The sequence below is a fragment of the Oreochromis aureus genome, linkage group 4, assembly GCF_013358895.1.
Source record: "Oreochromis aureus strain Israel breed Guangdong linkage group 4, ZZ_aureus, whole genome shotgun sequence".
Classification (NCBI taxonomy): domain Eukaryota; kingdom Metazoa; phylum Chordata; class Actinopteri; order Cichliformes; family Cichlidae; genus Oreochromis; species Oreochromis aureus.
In genome coordinates, this window is record NC_052945.1 from 5,022,516 (window position 1) to 5,042,607 (window position 20,092).

Genomic DNA, 20,092 nt, shown 5'->3' on the forward strand with positions numbered 1-20,092 from the left:
TGAGGCTTAGACTATGAAGCAGGTTCAGCATAAAAAGTCAGGCCTTCTTTACATTTAATTGCCCAACTTAACATAAAACTCAAGTCAGCTTTGAGAGAACTCACACTGTTAGCAGCTTGAACTCTTTCTGCATCAGGCTCTGACAGTAAAGGAGCATTTAATGCATCATTTGACTCTTCCTCCACACAATCTGGGTCGATTGCGCACCGCCTACTTCGGTCAGAGACATGATCAGATAGAGTAAACTAGAAAAGAAATCCACTCTGATGTTAAAAACAAGTCAAGAGTTGGTGATGCTGCAGAAAACTTTTTGTCTCCATGAGTGGATGTACATATTTGTTTCACCACTTAATGATGCAGGTGATTTAAACTGTCTAGAAAACTGGATACATTTAAATATCAGTCCATTCATGTCTGACAGTCCTAGCGGCCAATGACAGAGACCTGTAAATTAGTTTGTGGTCAGATCACAGAGAAATTAATCAGATTTGATCTACTTTGCATACAGACTGATTAATTTTCTAATGTCTGATCTATTAGCCATAATTCCAGCAGTGAAAAATGGAATTTGGGGTACACTAGGACCAACTGAATGAATGTCAATTCCTCTGACTATGTGGTGCTTTTTGCACTGGTGTAACTTTGCTGCACACTGCTTTGTTTCTCTCCAGTAGTTAATTACTCCAGTTACAGTTTGTAGTGGAAAAAATCAGTGAAAATGTTGAGCTTACAGAAGATTTTAAACCAAAGCCCTGAACATAATTTGCTCAGGACCAGGTTCTGAGTTTAGCATTAGTTACCACAATGATGTAAGGGTAAGACGGCAGCCGCCTTCATCACAGCGAAAACTCGTAGTATCTCGCTAACCTGTTTGGGGAGGGTTAGGTTATGAAGTGAGATGAATTTAAAGGTACTTATTATAAATTCCTGTGTTTAAATAAAGTGATTAACTAGCTCTAACAAATGTGTCTGTATCGTATTTAAGAGATGTCAACTGAAGCCAAATTAGGGCCGGGTTGTTCTTTTCTGTAATACCTTTTTGTACCACAGGATGGTGCAGCGAGTCATGTGACCTTTTTTAGCTAGACATATTCATATTTATGGCTTTTTGAGGACTGCTTGGTGCTTGCCCCCCAGTATTGCAAGGGCTATACTAAAACTTGGATGTTTTATGATGTTTTAATTACAACATGCTGACATCAGCCAGCTTTTACAGCAACATGCTTATGTCTAACCTGTGACTTTGAGGCATTACATGCTACAGTGGTGTATTTTATTATTTTTACCTGTATGATTAGAGCTGTAAAAAGCTAGAAAGCTGTAAAAACTTGAGATTTTAAGATGTGTATGTAGTGTGTAATTTCTTGAAGCTTTATGGCATCACTATAGATCATAGGGCATCGTATTGAAAAAACAAAAAGTGTGTTGTACAGCTCTCGCCATGCCCTTTCATTTGATATATTAGTCGATATGGTTTATCGAAAAAAAAATTTCATCGTCAACTTTGACCTTGGGCGCCAACAGTGAAGCTCAAGGTCGAATGCTTAGCCAGCTTGCGTACCCCACAGCCTAGCATATTGATGTGAAGTTTGAACACGATTCATAAAAAATTGTGGGCAACATAAAAGAGCTGTTATTGTTACCTACCATCACACAAAATTGAAAAATGATATCTTGAAAACTGCTAACAAACAGAACTGATCACACAGTTGTCGACTGAATATTGCGTCTGCGCTTTGGGATTTTCGCCCCTTCGGGGGAATAACAATTCTACTTCCTATTTAGGTCACAACCACTTACAAACCACTTTCCTGATGACCTTATGTGCTCTGCTTCTAGTGTAAAGGATAATTGGATGAAACATGAAGTTCAGTTTAGAAGCTTTGGTTCCTCTTTAGGTCAAAAAATAAAATCAGGTTGCAATTCACAAGTCCTTATAAATGTACACTGTCCTCAGTTTCACCTCTCATTTGTGACATCCTGTTTTGAAAATGCCAAGATGTTGTTGGTGATAATGCTCAGCTCAAAACTTCACAGAAAAACTTCACTAACCGATAGATGCTGCGATATCTGTGTCGGTCTTTTTTTACGGCCCAAACAGTCAGAATTCACGCAGCTTCAACTCCTTTATAGTCACTACAAAGCGAAACCTCCCAAACCCAGTATCACATGTAACAGCCATGCCAGTCCACCAAGGTTTTGCCGTGATACTGGGTTGAACATCTTTATCAGTTGTGTAAATTGTATAAAGCACTTTAAGTGCTTCGAGGTTATTTATCATACACATTATGGTGTATGATAAATATATGGTGTTGAATGCAGCCCAAGGGGACATGACTGCTCAGTTGATAAGTTCAAGTCATACTGAAAAAACAGTTACCTTTGCAAATTGTGGTTGCTCTAAGAGTCAGAAAGAACAATTATCTAGGGTATTTCCTCGGCTACCAATTTTTTAATCATAAGTTGTTTGCAGTTGTGTGTGAAGTTTCACACCCCTCGCTCATCACACCTGTTTCAAAACACAGAGATGGTAACTGTGAAAACATTCAGTTAGAAGCTTCAGAATGGCACAAATCAATCACAACTCAGTGGGAGACATTCTTTTATACTGGTAGCCAAGTAGAATACAATGGTTTTAATGGTCCAGACCCCTTGAGATGGCGAACAGAGGAGAATTTGACACCGCTGCTCTAAACACTGAGCTCAGTGTTGCCTTGCTCATGCATGTCTCATATGGGACTGATATTGTTCATATTTAAATACTGTAAGTGTAATTAGCCACACGTGAAATATGGATGTTAGCAGTAAAGTTTCTCGATTTAATCATTAATACTACAACCTTGCAGCTAAAGCCAAACTGGCTGAAACAAGCAAACAAACAAAAAAAAATCAAGTTCAGGTTAGTTTATTTGTACCTGCGGATAGAGTGGATCATCACAGAGGAGCCCTCCATCCTCGCATGCATGGCATAAGCAGGTAAGCCTAATACAACGTAGTTATAATAATAGTAACACATAAAAGCTGTTTTTTCATGCGAGTGATGGTTCCAGGAACCAGCTTTCACACCGTGCTGTTCTGCACTTTGTGACTGTAAACCTGCATCCTGAAGAAAGAAAGAAAGAGTGAAACTCACTGTGTGAAGGGTGGAACAATGAAAACATCTGCCTGCTGTGCAAGGATGCTGGGTTCAGCTGTGGCTCACCAATCAGCCTGTGAGACCGTTTCATAATTTGATTGAGTGAGTTTCTGTTTTTTACAGATAAGAATCCAAACCAAGCCTCTAAAGGAGAAGGCATGGCACTTTGAAAGTGGAAATAAGTAAGTTTGCTTCAAAGTAACTGTTTCAAAATAGTGCACACATCTCACTGTCTGACCGAATCGGGATACATCTGTCCGCCCCCTTCAAACAGCGGAGCAGTGAGCGTGCTTTTAGCTGGAGTGATCATTTTGCAGTAACCATGAGTCAACATGTGACTGTTTACTATGCTTACTAATATGGGTTTGGTATGTGTCATTTTATGAGTGGCAGATAAGGTGGTATAAACATAAACCATATCAGGCTACTGTGAGAGAAATATTCATGAAATTGACAAAGAAAACTACAGAGTTATTTTGACTTCATTCTTTGAGTTTGAGCTGTGTAGGTTCACATACTTTTGAGGGGAAATAGGTTTTAATTTTTCAGCAATTATTGTCTGTGAGAAGTGTGGGACAAAAACAAGAAAAAAAAAGCCAAAGTCAACTAAACACAAAGGTTAGATGATGCAAAGTTGCAAAAAGAACACTTTTTTTGGCACAAAGAAATGAGCCAATACGCTGTAGGTTTGAATAAAGCTGTGAGAAGATGTATATTTTCTTTTCTTTTTTTTCTCTCTTGTATGTTTGCTCCCAGGAAACCACAACTCTATCGCAACATCAGACACGCTGCATCTTCACAGGAAAAGCCTCCACACAGCACATATCATGTTAATCTGACAATAACAGGAGCAAAAATAACAAGATAACACATGATGTCGTACCTCGCACAGTAATCATCACAGTAATAATCTGGTTAACGTATTCAGCGAGTCACTGTAGGGGTTAATAATTCAGCATGAGCTTCCTGATCAAAAGAAAGGGTGTGGAGTGGTAATGTAGCGCCATCTGCTGGAAAAAGAACTGCACAATTTTAATATACGATATACTTCTTTAATACACGAAAAGTAGTTTGATTACCACACAAGTATAAAGTCATTAAATTTTACAAAAAATGATCTAAAAACATGCTGTACAAAGATTTATAACTTAAAATTCATTTGAATACACAATAACAAAAAAATCATATTTTCATTTACAAAACAGCTGGAACAGGTTTACAAAAGTGCTAAATGCATTTTTACACAAGCTAAAGTGTGACTACAGCACATCAGGGTCAAGAAACAAGTACGAGTGCTTTTTAACCTTTTGATACACATTTATAATAAACTGTACATTTTATTTGCTACATTGGTCTGTAAAATCATCCACTTTAAATATTCTAATATGAACAAATAAATATATGTAACTTCAAATAGTCTGCAGCCACGGGGAGACTAAGAGTTTACAAGTACACATACACAAACATCTGTGCCATTGTATTTGTGTTTTTGCTTCATTTCTGTGGTTAATTTTTGTAAAAAATTTAAGTTCTTTTTCCTTTTCAGTTCCTTATTCTGTTAAAATGACAGCACTCTTTCATTTTTATCTGGGTTGCGTTTATTCTCTCTTTTTAGATGCTCACAGATGAATCCTGCTGCTGTCTGATGCTGCAGATTTGTAATTAATGCAAAAGAAAGACTTCTATAAATAGCTGCAAGCCACAAACCTAATTCAGATCCCGATAACTGTGTCAAACCTTGACCTTGAGTCTCATTAGTTTGGACTGTCAGCAATGCTGTTTTCATTGGAAACCTTTCTAGATTTAATCTGTTTAATCCAAGTTAAATTGTGGAACCAATGAATCAAGAAATTCTCTCTACAGTGTTTATAGACCTGTGCTGATCCTGAATATGTGTTCCGATTTTTTCCAGCGTACAATAAAAATGATATTTTACTTTTATAATCATTTTTGGTTGCACACAAAGTCTAAATTAAATTCTGACAGTTTTCAAAAGTTGTGGCATTCTTCTGTCATCTCAGTCCTTTGATGTCAGGTGGTCATAAAACTCAGTTAAGTCGATCTTTCTGTTGTCTTATATTCCAATAAAAGTTTTTTTTTTCCTCCTGCAAGTATTGAAGTTCAATCATGCAAACATTATAGAAAACCAATACTCGTGCTCTCTCTGTTATCTCAGCCAGTGGCTGCACGCACAAGGACACCATGATGGGAGATACTTTCAAAAGAAATCGAGTTTTCAGTCTCAAATTCAATCTCTGAATTTACTTCATCAGTAGATTCAGCTGTGGTCCTAAACCAAACTCATGAAGTTTCTGTGCTGAGATTTGACAACTACCTGTTTTTCTCTAGGTATCCAATTTGGGAATCTAGCTGTAGTCTTGCAAACAGTGACCCTACAAGACCTCCAGTCTCTGCAAATGCTGGTTTATGACACACTGGCATCAGATGTGAAAAGGTGCCAGACTTTGGTCTTTTGTAAGTCTTTTTAAAAAAGAACTGAAGATGAAGAAAAGGCACATGTAGTTCCAGCCTTATTCATGCATGCATTGAATCTGTTACCTAAATGATACCAGGTCTGACCGAGCAAATGCCATCTCAGCTTTTACAACAAAGTGACCACTAATGTGAACATTGATTCAATAAGCTGATAAGTTCAAATGCTTTCATATTAACAGAAAAGTGTGCATGACTAAAAGGCGTGTATCAATTTATTTTTTGATACTTTGTTGGCATTTTGTGTCTCAGTGAAGTCAATATGTTTCACTTCAAAAACATTTTGTTTCTTTTTGAAGTTGTTTTCTGTCTCTTTGCAGTTGTTTTGCGTCTCTTTCTAGTCATTTTATGTCTTGCTAAAGTCTATCTGTGTGTTTTTTTAAGAAGTTGTTTTATCTTTGTGGTCATTTCCTGTGTCTAAAGTCATTTTATGTCCCTGAATTTTCCTTGTGTGTCTTTGTTATGTCTCTTTGAGGTCATTTTCTGTCTCCTTGTAGTTGTTTTATGGCTCTCTGGAGTCATTTGAGTCTTTTTGTGGTCATTGTATGTCTTCTAGGTTAGACTTTCATGATTGTTATAGCTTTGCAGCAGATGTTTGTCCATCAGACTTGTCGCCCCTGAAGTCGGAGCGGCAGTGCATTCATTTTGCAGAAGTAACGTGAAAACCACGGTTTACTTTTCTCCTTTTTACACTACAAGTATCACATCCCAATTTGCGCAGTTCTTTGAAATACAGAGCAATGACGTCTTGGTTTTATCTTTCGTGAGCAGTCATTAAAATGAAACATGATTCATCAGTCAAACTAATCCATGATCCACTGATGGTGCTGTGTCAGTCCTTTGAGGAAGTGTTGCTGATGATCTTTCTTTTGCGTAGTGTCACCAAGTCATAAAAAGGGTCCTTGGTGATGCTCGCCCTGAGAAACAACATTTAATCGATTTAGTTTGAAAACCGAGACCTTCAAGTAACAGTAGTAGTAGTAGTTTTTTTCAGTTTTGAGAACTTTGGTGAGTGGAAATCTCTAAAGAATGACTGTAAAATGACTTTATTGCACTCTTTGTAGGCCCCTCTTAATGCATGATCTTAAGAACACTGAGATGGACATTTTCAGATATTCAATCTTGATGATGACTGTAATCACTCTAACTTAGCATTAACCCTTAATCACTTTAATCTAAATATTTACAGCTTTCCAACCAGCCACTATTCTACTTCTAATGTCCAATAAAAATGTTAGCATGATACATTTTGATAATGATCCCATGTTGTGGCCGTGTAACTAACCACATGGTAGCTCATGTAATGAACACCCTCGTCGACCCTCACTGACTACCCACTAACAAGCACAGGTACTGATGTTTTGTCAAAGCCAGAGAAATTTACACTGGGTGTCTTTTAGCATCAGTGCTGTTAAGTGATTTCTGGGTACAAGCGTCTCCTGCATTGAATGCTTTTGTGTTTTTAATGGGTGTCAAACATAAGACCAGGGGGCCAAAATCAGCCCAGCAAAGACTCAAATCTGGCCTGCTGGATGGTTTTGCAAAATATGAACAAGGGTATACATTTTTCATGCTTTACAGCTAAGTGATAGTTAGATGTAATAGACAAACAATTACATGATGGAAAAATCCCTGTTTTCCTTTGTGTACTATAGATATTTCAGTAAAAAACAAAACAAAAAACCCCAGAAATTTTTCATTAATCGACAAAAACTTTACATTTTATAAAAACAGGACAGTCTGAGCAGTGAGCTACCAGAACTTTTTCTTTAATTTTACAATTTTATCATGTAGAAAAACTGAGCTGTGCTGTTGAAATTGAACATTTTTTAATCTTGTATTAAGATATCTCAGAGATTAAATGTGTACTTAAATTTCTTTACACTGACAGTGTTTCACTTCACTTAAGGTCAAAGTGGGCTGTATGTGGTTGACATCCCAGCTATACATTGTCACCCACCCACTTTTAAAATAATGACCTGACATTATGCTTGACAGGTTAACATGCTAGGTGGGTGTATAAAAGTCTGCTTTGGAGTGGCTTTCTTCATTTCTGTGCCTGCTTCTAAGTTCAGGTCCTCTTCTACTTCTCTAGCTGTGGTGTGCCACAGGGTTCTATTTTGGGGCCTTTACTATTTCTGATTACGGATAGGTTTACGCGTAGGTGCTTAGGCTCTATTAAAAGTCAAATGGATGACAATTTTCTCTAACTAAATGAGGAAAAAAGTTGTCTTGTTTGTGCTCTGCCAGATTTGTGTCTAAGATAAAGGAAACTCTAGGTCCCCTTCCCACTTTTGCGGAATCTTCAGTAGGATATCTTTTGATTCAGCCATCACTTTGGATACTCATGTTATATATCTCGTTCACTCTTGATTTTGTCTTCTTTGGAACATCTTCCAGATCTAAGTACTCACACCGTTGCTAATTCAGTTGCATGGGCTCCCCATTAACTTCATAGTCCACTTTAAGACTCTGGTTTAGACTTTTAGAGCTCTGAATAGGTGAGCACAAGCATAAATCAGTGAACTTTTACATCCATATGTCCCCAGTAGGCCCCATGAGGTCTTTCTTTGATCAGGGTCTAGTGTCTATATAGCACAGAAGGCTGAAAACTAAAGGAAATGGAGCTTTTGCATCAGTTACCTCCAGACTCTTGAACTCTCTCCCACTGTCTTTCTCTTTTAGCATTTTCTTATGGAGCACTTTGTCATATTTCTATAGAAATATGTAATAGAAATTTATTTTTACTAGCTTTACTGACTAAACTCGTGGTGTAGGCTATAGTGCACACCATGTGAAACCAGGCCTGATTTCAGTATGGCCATTAAGCTTGGGATCAGCACTTTTTCATAGTGAGTAATTCAAACCGCACAGCATCATTCATGACTAACATCCCTCAACATAAATCTTAAATTGAGACAATGACATCAGACTTGAAAGGCCTCTTGGGATCATATTTGGCATCATATGAATATAACAGGGGATCTGGAGGTGGCAGAGAACTAAAGTCACCAGAAAACTGAAAGAGGATGTAAAACACTGACTCCTTCCTTCTTGTGCAGATTTTGTCACTGTTTCAAACACATTTGCATTAAGCATCTAATTTTGCCATAGCTGGTGGTTCAAGGTGTCTATGAAAAGCACACTCTGTGCATATCTCTCAGAAACAGTTACAATTTGTAACTTTGTAGCTTTGACAAAACAACCTGTGAGGTAGAAAGTTCAGTTATATTTATTCTAACATGCAAGAGTCTTTGAAACTCCCAGCGCAATTTAAATTAATTAGCCAACACTTTAATATTTTATTTTTTAATCTAAACCATTGGTTATCTACAGATAACACCATTTCTTTGCTCTGTATGGTTACCAGGCAATGAGTGCATTATAAAACTGCAGGTTTAGATTTGAGATGACATGTAGGTCATATAAGTTTGATCACTGTTGCTTGTTTGAACTCTTCCTGATCATGTGCTTCACATTAAGCCTCGATAAACATGAGTCACTGACGCACGTGGCCGCCCACGTGTCCTCTGCAGCATCAGTTGCTCTCACCTGATTGCATCTATCCAGTCGTCCCGTTCCTCTGCGCTGGCTGCACTGAGCTTATACGACTGGTGTTTACCCTGGACCACTCTGCCTTTGTTCTCCGTCTTGCAGGCCTTGATCTTTTGTCCTTTAGGATTATATAACTCCAGGCAGAACTGTTTAAACACACATGCAGACCCACATGTAGCACCGTTACTGTGTGCATATGCCTTTTGTTTATTTTAATAATCTTCTGATAGCCTCCTGACTCACTGTTTTGAGCACTTGTGCTAGAAATTCATTTAGCAACTGCTGTATGATTCATTGAGGGCTGTGGTAGCAAATAATATGTGTGTGGAAACTCAGCAGTCATACAATGTGATGCAGAAAGTGAATGATGCTCTACCGGTTTGCTTGAGTCTTGTAGTGCCCTGACACACAGGTTCTCCAGAGGAATAATCCCAATTGGATCTTTATCCTACAGGATGAGAGTGAGGATGTTTGACATGGCCATGTTTTATTGTCATCATGACTTAATGTAGCGGCAGAAAAAAAAATTAAACGTACTGTTGTGTATTCAAAGTAGTACAAGCAGCTGTCTGTCAAAATGAACCACCTTCTCTTCCAGGTTTTAACTCGACCACCTGTAATGAAGCAAAAAAGACATTAGAAACCCGAGCAAAGAGAAGCTCTGACGTCCTGTCTTGGAGTCCGGGTTTATCGTGTGGTGTTAGTTTCTTCATCTCACCTATTTTAAGGAGCCAACCCTCGCGGTCTGGATTAAAAAACGTCAGTGTGAGGTCATTCCCATCATCCTCTGGGATTTTGAACGGCTCACTACGGATGCTTGTGTACAGTTTCTGAAAATCATTTGAAAATGCACAGAAACATCGAATAAGCATTTTTAAAGGTCTGATTTGAGTAATTTAGTGCAGTGTACACAAGAAATCATGTGGAAACACAGATGTGACATTTTTACTAAAGGTTAACAGATTAGCATCAAAGGAACCTAATGTATATCAGTATATCAATATGGAAAAAAAGAAGACAATGAAACAACAAAAAAAATCCCTGAAACTATAGATAACCATCAAGAAATAACCCCAAATGTGGGTCTTTTCCTGATTCCTAAACATCCAGATGAACTCATATAAAATCACCAGATTATTGTAGCCTGATCAATACCAACATTTTTAGATATTTTTACATGACAACAGTGATTTTTTTTTTTTATAAGATTACTTCATGTTGGGATACATGGTTAGGTCTATTAAATGAGTAAAAAGAACAGTATCTTAGTATTTAAAGAAAACTCAATACTAAGTTTTCTTTAAATACTCTGGAAAGAGTAGCTTTCTTCAGCCTATAATGTACTGCGTTTTTCAACCATTCACTCACTGCTTTTATTATCTATTTAATAAAATATATATAATAATTATTTGTGATTAACTATTCAAGTAACTAATTTCAACCAGTAATCTGCAATGTTTAGCTAACAGCTTTGTTCTCTTAGCTAATGACTTCAACTGTTAGCTAACATTTAACTACTAGCCATATTTTGTGATTGCATAATTTTAGCAAGCCACTTCAAATATTCATATTCACTACTCTTAGTCGCTAATTTTGTTTAGTCATGTTATTAGCCAAGCATTTTAACTGCTTAAATATTACAGTATGCTTGAACAAATCCAGTGTTAGCTTAACTTTAGATGTTTATCCAAAACTAACATTAAATTAGCACATTAGTCAGTTAAACTGATGGTGATACTTAATCATGTTATTAACTAAATAACACTGCTAATAACTGCTCCAAGTTTTTATCTGCTATTCTGTCATAAATGTAGTTTATTTAAACTTAAATACATACTTTAATAATTTAAAGTATGTTAATTGAGTGTGGTTTCTTCTTAGTATACACAAAATTAACAAACAAATTGCTGCCGTTAAGTTTTAATGATTTCTGAAGTATATTATTAATTTTAGCTATCTTTTCTTTTAACAAACAGTTTCAACAGTTTATCCACAGAAATTTTAACTAATATATCAACCATTAATTTGCCTCATTACTAGTGTATTTTAATCAACTCTGCATTACCTTGAGTTGTTACATTACATTTTCTGCTCATACTTACTTCCAGTAAATGCTGAAAATAACATAAACTTTACCCCGAGGTAACACTGTAACACGGAGGGTGATTTAAGGTATAACTGCATTTCACTGCGCAAGAATGATGTACTACTGGGGAAACCCATCAGAGATTATTGGTGTCAATAAAGAAGTAAGGGTAAGCTACGTAAGGAGATGAAAGAAATGCCCTGCAGTCAGTTGACCACCCTGACCAAGGAGCATTGCAGTACTTCTGCAATACATTTAAAGGATATCAGAGTAAACTATGATGCTGTCACCAATCAGCACCTTGGTTTTTCTATCACCTGACTGTATAGGTAGGGCCTGACAAAGCCATGAAATAATGAAGCCAGCTGACCGTGAGCAGCTCAGTGGGCAGGTCCTCGCCGTTGTTGATGCCTCTGTTCATGGAAACAAATCGCTGCAGAGTGGGTTTGTCTTTCACGTTGGGGTTGTGGAGACTCGTGTTGAGCATGATGATGGCGAAAGAGAGGATGTAGCAGGTGTCTGTAACAGAAAACCACAGTTTAGCTTTCTTCATCACCTTGTCGAGTGCACACATTATAAACATCAGCTGCTTAGGCCAAAAAAAGTTTTATTGGATAATCTGTTAACTCTAATCAGGGAGGCCTGAGATGTTTCTCTGGCTTTGGGTTTATTTTTCAGAAAGAAAAGCAGATTTTTCTTAGCAGATGATGAGTCTTGTATAGAATTTTGTAATTACAGAAGCAAAAATGTGTGTTTTAATTGGAGTGTGTGGGAAAATGAATCAGCCTCTTTGTGCTTGTACCTGTGGATTGGAAGACCCCGGGGTTACAGCCACAGTAGCGAGCTGCAAACGCCTCCATCATCCTGTCAATCTTTTGAGCTTCTCCTGGGAGACGAAAGCTCCACAGAAACTGCCTGCAAAGGTGGAAGAAAAAGAAAAACAACACACACAGGCTGGTAAGAAGGAGGAGGGTTTCGTCACAAGGACGAAAGCAAGACTAAAGGTAAAACTGCTGCAACACTCCAAGCTTCCTCTCACAAACCTCAGTGCTTGCACCAGATTCAGGTCTGAGAACTCGTGCAGACCAACAAACGCTTTCAGTATCTTCAGGTGCATTTCCTCCCTGTGTGACAACCAAAACAATGAAAGATAATTGAATAATGAAAACCACAGCCCTCAAAATCAGGCTCAAATATAGAATACACATTTACCCTCAGAGCACACTGGTTTCATAGCATACATGAAAGTCATGAAGTCATGTAAATAAGAACATTTTCAATCTAAGTACACCTTTTCCAGGCATTTCTAATGAAATACACTCGATAAGCTGATCATAAGCTATAAAAGCAGTATGCTAGTCTGGAGCATTCAGGTGTGTGTTGCTACAATGCTACAATCCTCCTATCAGGGAACATCTTGTAAGGGCAGGTACAATGATCAGAGAAATACAAAAAGTCAGGTTAAAGGTTAAAGTTCATGATGAGTATGGCTTGTTTGGAAGGGTGCCTGGAAAAAGCATCATTTAGATTTGCAAAGTTACATGGGAATAAACCACAAGAATTCTGATATGAATTCTATCATGACCGAATAATGCACATTATTAGCATATTAGCACAATCACCTAATAACAACTGTCAGCACAGTAGCGGAGGGGTGATGATTTGGGGACCTTGCAGTCTTTAAATGGATCTCAAACTCCTTTGTAAACCAAATTATTCTCAAATCAGTTGAGGCCATCTGTCCTGCATCTAAACTTTGTCCCAAACTGGGTTCAAAAGGACAACGATACCAAACACAGCAGCAAATCAGGACAGAATGGCTGAAAAACAAAAGAATCAAGGTGTTGCAATGGCCCAGCAAAAGCCCACAGCTCAACCTGGCTGAAATGCTGTGGTGGGACTTTAAAGGAGCTTTGCGTAAATGAATGCTGCGAATTTCAATGAATTGAAACAACTGTGTAAAGAAGAGTGGGCTGCATTTCTCCCATGCTGATGTGAGAGAACGATAAAGTCATACAGAAAGCGATCTGATAAACGATTGGTTTCATAAAACACTGAATCATGAGGTGCACTTTTTCAGTTTTTTAAAACATTGCTTCTGCATTTTGGTTCAGTTTTTGTTAAATAAATAATGACACTGTGCAATGTGTGACGTGCTGTTGTTCATCTGAGGTTGTATTTACTTCATTTTAAGATATGCAAAGGACCAGAGGATTCTTTTCATCATCTCGTGTTACGTGAAATCTTAAAGAGGAGTTTTTGACAAATGGTTGCAACCTTTGGAAAAAGGTTTGGTGTAAGTGTGCAACATCTGTCTACAAAGTGCTCTACAATACGAAAATGTCAAATTTTGGGCAAAAAAATGTTTTCACACATCACTGGAAAATATTAAATGGAACATTGAAACCATCAAATAGTGTTAGATGGTGCTTTCAAAACAGCTCACCACATTAGTGGTCTGCTTATGAATGCTACCCCCCGATGCTACCCTCCAACCCCCGAACACTACAGCCCACAAAAAAAACCCAAACAAAAAAAAAACTCCTCCATTTTCAAAGGTGCATGTATGGTTTTATGTTTAGTGTGCAAATTGAAACCAATCATGTATGTGGGTGGAAACCTGGTGAAAAGTGAATCTTGGTGGCTTTTTAACGTATCTACATAAACTGGTATAAAGTAACCTGCTGCAGTTTCTCATTAAATTGCTTAGTAAGTTCAGCACAAACATAAACATTTTTTTTCACAACTTTAAAGAAGGAGCAGGGAAACTTATACTAATACTCCACCTTTCTCCCAAGAAGTTTCCTATGGCGGTCTTATTGAGCCCCTCCTCTTTGTAAAGAAACTCTGCCACAGGCTCTGCTCGCCATTCAAGAAGGCCATTTTCAACCAGGTACTGGACACCCTGCAGCAAAGGGGGGAATGGAAAGTCAGACATGTAAGAAATGAATTTGAAAACTAGGAGGACAAGTTTTTAATCAGTGAATTAAATGTCTGTTGTGTGTTTTCATCGAGAAGGCAAATTAAGCGACAGGAAGCTTCGTGTTAGGTTTTGGCCGCAGCTTTTAGTTCTTCTTGTCAGTGCTGCTAATTCTAACCTAGTCTTATCACACATTAAAAAAGTTTTCTTCTTCTTCTTTTAAGTCACAGTCGCCACTAAGCACCAGCACACAAGATGTGAAGGGTTGAATGAATATTGCATGTTGTTATCGCTGCATCTCAAAAAGGTACTTAGAGACAGATCTTCAAAATATGACTCTTAATTCTGAGCGCATACTCCTGCTAACCAAATCAATTCCACTTAACACCCTTAACCCCAAGAAGACTTTAAACGTGTTATCCGCCCACTTGTCTGCAGGCCTGAGCGCAGAGTGGGCTCAGGCCGAGACACTCAGCTTTGAGCCGAAGACCCAGAAAGGAAGGAAGCGAAAAAAAAAGAAAAAAAGATGGAGGTCGCAGTGGTGAAGTGGCGTCTCTGCCCCACTTCAGGGAACAGGATGTGGTTTTTCTCGCTTTTGCTCACGTTGTGCGTCTGCGTCTGTGCACTGGTTGCACTTCTGAGCATCACACACACATCTCTCAACTCGACATCCGCTGTGTGTTGAGATATCTCTGTTACCGAGTTGCTGTTGACCTTCTGATACAGAGATGTTGAAGTGAGTGAAAGTAGAATTAAAACTTTTACTGTGACTAACAAAGTTTCCTTTAATCTTTTGAAATAAACAACACTGCATGTCAGAAGTAAATATAAGAGTATGCACTACGAAATAGCACCATTTATGTATCATCTACAGGTATACAGCTCAAGAGCAGTGACCCTACAGGTGTCGGCTCCTCCCCTTATCCTACTGGATAATGCTTGTGCCACCCACCATGGTTGGGTTACTGGATCAGGCACTGATATGCTGCTAAAAATTAAAGTTGAAAAATATAAACTATTATGTTAACAAACCTTGTCAAGGTTTAGGCACAAAGACAAACCTGTACATGAAGCCCAAGAAGTGCCTTTAGTTCCTCTAATGGCCACTTGAAGGTGACTTCAAATCAGTCCCCACAGATTCTTGTGTTAAAGGACTGAACTTTTCAAGAAAAATGATTGTTTGTCCATGTGGATAGCTTCCCCTTCATATACCCTTGGTACTTTTCTTTATTTTAAGACCTAAGTTAGGAGCTTTAGTGTAAAGTTATTGGAGTCAAAGGTTAAAATGACTACTTGGTCACAGTTGCAGGACCTTCATTATAAATTTTACATGACATCATGATAAACGTGACATCAATATCTGAGGCTACTTTAACAGAAACAGCACTGACACCCTTTTACTACAATTTAGTTTTTAAAAGAAACACTGAGGATGACTTAAAACAGGAAAAATATAGCTTATAGTGATGTTTGGTTGACCCATCCATCTGCCCGGACCTCCACCCTAAACAGACTTTCTGCCTCTAACATTTTTGCAGTCATGTGACCACTGACCATGTGATGTTAAGGGTTAGTTGGTAAAAATCTCCTTGCAACTGGTTTGGTCTGATTAGTGGATTGCTAATTAAACGTTTGTTTCAACACTGAAGCACAATGTTTGTATATTTTCAGCTTGTGTCGCACTTTTTCAAGTTTTACTTCTGCTCAGTGAGTAGTTAGTGCGTGCTTCAGACTGGTGTCTTCCATATAAACTACAGCCGACTACAGAAATCCATCTATAACATCACCTAGCTTCTTTGTTTGCTCCTGTCGCTGTCACTGGAAGTTATGGAGTTTTTAAAAAGATCTCCTGAGGTCACAGAGTAATGAGCTGCTTAAATAAACAAAGTAAAGGATTGTCTTACTTTGTAGATTAAATTAAAAATCTTTCCTTAATGTATGAAAACTTGTACACAAAAATATGATATAAACTCACCTTTTTGGAATCCATGTTAAATTTCTTTTTCCCACGTAGGAATTTCCTGTTCCTCGCAACATTTTTACTGCAACAGAAGACAAAAAATGTTGTAATGTTATAAATCATAAAGTTTTGTAGCTCATTTTGTTGTATATTTTGAACTGAGAGCTGTTTGCCTTTTTTTCGTGTTGAATATGAGGAGCAGACTGCTAGATTAATGTTTGGTTTCCTTTTGCTTCAGCAGTTTTCGATTTACTAAACATAAATAATACATATATTGGTATAAAAGGCAATGAAAAGATAACTTTGTGACTGATCAATGTTCAAGTTAAAATAAATAATTTTTACTGTGAATTCATTTATCACACTCCAAACTACTTTCCGATAACGAGCGCTTTGTGATAAGTGGTAGGTGTTTTTGTGGCGTGTGTGCAGCAGTACTCAGAAACTGAGGTTGTGATGCCAGTAATTCAGCTATGTATAAATGTAGTGTCACACTAGACACTTATTATTGCCTCATAAGTGCAACAGCAAAAAGCAGAAACTCCAAATAAGGACTTCCCATAATGTCAAAAGACATTTTTTCTCTCCAAATTTCTGTGACTGTAAGTGTGCTCATTAACTTTGTTTTATTACAGCTGGTGCTCCAGTTGGTGCCGGATCACACTGTCTCCTCCAAAACACATTGTCTCTAATTACCAGCCTCCAAAGATGACTAAAAACATCTGAAACATTTAGCAAAATAATGGCTAAAAGGTTAAAATAAAGGGCAGCACGGATGTGAAGTACCTGAATTAAACTGTGTGGATTGTTTTAAAAGGAAAGCTGTAAAAATTGCTCTCTGTGGAACAATTTATGGAGAAAGTGATTGGAAACGTCAGGTGAAAAGGCTTGAGAAGCAAATTTAACTGCAGAGGGAGTAGGTGGCCCCTGCCCCTCCTGACTGCTCAAGGCCACCACCAGCATATACGTTATAAAATACATCTCCGTCTGTGACATTAAAGCGATATACACATTCTTTTTGGTCCAGTATTATTAGTGATTCTCAAAGTGTGGACCACAGCCCCCTGTAGGGTGGTTTAGGTACTGCATATGAGTGAGGAAAGGTCGTTCAAATCACTGTAAAAACATTCTAATTAAATATTTCCAACAAAAAGCAATAATAAAAATAAAACAATTTTCTATCATGTAAAAGATGGACGTAGATACACCAGCCAACAGTTTGTGAAATCTCTTTATAAAGTCACAATTTGAGCTTTTGGGTTTCTTGAACTACCAGCTAGCTAAAACAAGGGCTGAATCTGACGATAAAACCGTGCTCTTTTTGGCTAATAACTCGTCAATCACAAATAAATACAAGATGACCTGAAATGATCAACTAATGAGCTCATCAGGAAAATATTCCCTGGGAGAAAAGGAGCTGAGAGCAGTTTTCCAATGGAAAATCCTTGTGTGAGTTTGAAAAACTGATGGTTGTCTGCTGATTCTGATTGTGCAACTGGTTGTACATGGTTGACCAGCTGGTTGCTCAGAAAGTGAGCATGCAACAGCCTCAACCTCTGGACAGCCACTTTAGATTGCAGTTGGTCAGGTCTTCTGATGGGAGGCAAGCTGTATTCAGATTGAGTGAAGTCACTATCAGACAGATTGCTGAGGGTTTGCAAAAAACTTTCTTTTTGCATTAAGGACTCAACTCAGCTGGTTGCCAGCTAGTTGTATTGTGGTTATATTCTTATTTAAAAGCAAAGGGTTTCCCTAATGTGACAAAAGTATCACTTAGAGATGCAACTAAGTGTTTGGGCCACAGAAAATGTACAGATTACATAGTGGGCTTTGGGATTCTAAATATGGGAATGGTTGGTCTGAAAAGTGGCATCCTGCATAATTTTTTTAGACCTCTGAGGTCTAATAGGTGGTAAACCTAACACTAACAACCTGAAACAGTTAATCCGATTTGTTCATCAGGCTTGTGCAGTGCATCATCACACTGAAATGCCCCTGCTTCTGACTTGGTCAAATGCAAATCTGAGTAAAGGTGGCTGTGCGACTGAGCATTACGTGTGGCGTAGGAGACTAAGCTGAATCAAAGTGTCACTTTAACAAGAGGAAGAAGCCATGCTGACTCAGAGAATAGCTGCTATAAGAGCTGTCCTCATACTCACTTCTGCTCCTTCAGTTCAGGGCTGTGGATTTCAGGCATGACGTGATTGATCTCTAACCTGAGTTTCTGCAAGAAAGAAGGCAGTGATGTTAGAGAAAGACCAAGGTTTGGTGTTACATCACAGATACTCACAGACTCAATGATTCATGGTCAGTTTGTTGACTATTATAAAGCAGCCTTCAAATCCCTCATATCTCAATTAAAAGTTATGTATGAATGGCCTTTTGTGCGCTGTGAAAAACTCTGCCGAGGCTGCTAGGAGTGGGTGCATACAGGAGAATAACGAGGCATTTTAATGAAAGACCTTAGAGGAAAATATTCACCGCAGTACCTGAATGTCATCCAGCAGCTCAAACTTATGTGCCTCACTCTGCCTCCTCTGTTCTGGTGGGAGTTTCATTGGAGCTGTTGGGTGACAGAAAGCATCAGTTACACTTCAGGATGGGGACAAATACACTTGATAATGCATTAATTAGACATGCAACTCTGTGGACCGTCTTGACAACCTCTCACACACCCCCGCTCATTTTCACACACACTCATATGTCACACATTCACCCTTCACAGGTTAAAGAAGTGGTCAATCAACACGCTTAAAATAGCTGCTTTTCTTCCTCTTTTAAACAAAAACAGGTTACTTTTGAGTGCAGTGCAGCCACTACAGCAGAATTTAAGTTCAAATAATTTGTTATAACATTGTAAAAAAGTTCAGTTTCATTCCTGGGCAAAGACATTATTGTGCATTAAAATTAATATGAAAATAATATGATATTCAAAGCATATTATGTAAGCAGTTTGAGTTCTAAACTAAACCACACAAATAGTCAACACAAACATCATCAAAACCACTTGTAGTTTTAAAGCAGCGGCAGCTTATGACAACGATTGAAAGTAAAAGATTAATAGGCATACCTTTTCCCCAGAGGAAGCTGTCTTTTCTGCGTATGGCCATGTTGTTGATGGTGCAGAGCGACTGACGGCTGCACAGGAAACAAACTCAGTCAGAGTGAAAAGAGGGCCGGCGCTGCCATTTGGAGACACAGCAGCGACACTGGAGGCGCTCCAGAGCTCAGCCAACAGCACCGCTTACAATTCATCTGATGACGTGAAACATGGTAAAATGGCCATTGAGCAACAGACAGCTCATTCATGACCTTATCGCTATTACATGTTATTACACAAATACTGCAGCTGTGACCACTAAAAATAATGTCATAACATCAACAGGATAAAATCAGGCATTTTTAATTTAAAACAACGGCGATTTTTCGGAGGTGGTGGAGAAGACATTCAAATGCACTGCTTTCACAGAAGCACTCCAGTTTATGAATACTGGATCAGCAGCTAATGCTTAAGCTATTAAAATATTTGTTTATTCAAAAATGACTGAGGAATGCTGATAAAAATGCATAAATGACTTAAATCTGAGGAACTCAAATTGCGACAGGAAAGATGTAGGCTGAAGCTTTCGCTTAAAACACCCACACTTTATACAGAGGATATTGTAAATATGTATTCTGCACTGCAACACTTTTACAACTAAAGTTCACAAAAAAGAAAGAAAAAAATGAAAAATGAAATGGCCTTCACAGAAGCACACTGTGTTAAAAATAAAAATGTGAAAGCAAGCTGCAGCATGAACGTTGCAAATGTGTCCTAATCATGAGAGTTTTTTTTCTGTTTTCATTTGGATGTGCACGAGTGTCTGGTTCTGGAAAAGCTTTAAAGCCTTCACATGAGTTATGAAGTGCACCAATAACACAACACGCCACTAGCAACACCAG

The 20,092-nt window shown here is 38.1% G+C and overlaps 1 protein-coding gene across 1 annotated transcript; it reads right to left on the minus strand.

The window, feature by feature from the left end:
• Nucleotides 1–4,186: 4,186 nt before the first annotated feature.
• cyth4a (cytohesin 4a) lies at nt 4,187–19,337 on the minus strand. Its single transcript, XM_031732200.2, has 13 exons — nt 19,221–19,337; nt 18,640–18,713; nt 18,310–18,374; nt 16,166–16,232; nt 14,057–14,175; nt 12,314–12,394; nt 12,073–12,185; nt 11,641–11,789; nt 9,903–10,014; nt 9,722–9,798; nt 9,561–9,632; nt 9,182–9,330; nt 4,187–6,546 (listed from the first exon to the last, which is right to left on the minus strand). The coding sequence occupies exons 1-13, from the start codon at nt 19,258–19,260 to the stop codon at nt 6,462–6,464; spliced, it is 1,203 nt and encodes a 400-aa protein (XP_031588060.1). The 5' UTR covers nt 19,261–19,337; the 3' UTR covers nt 4,187–6,461.
• Nucleotides 19,338–20,092: the final 755 nt, after the last annotated feature.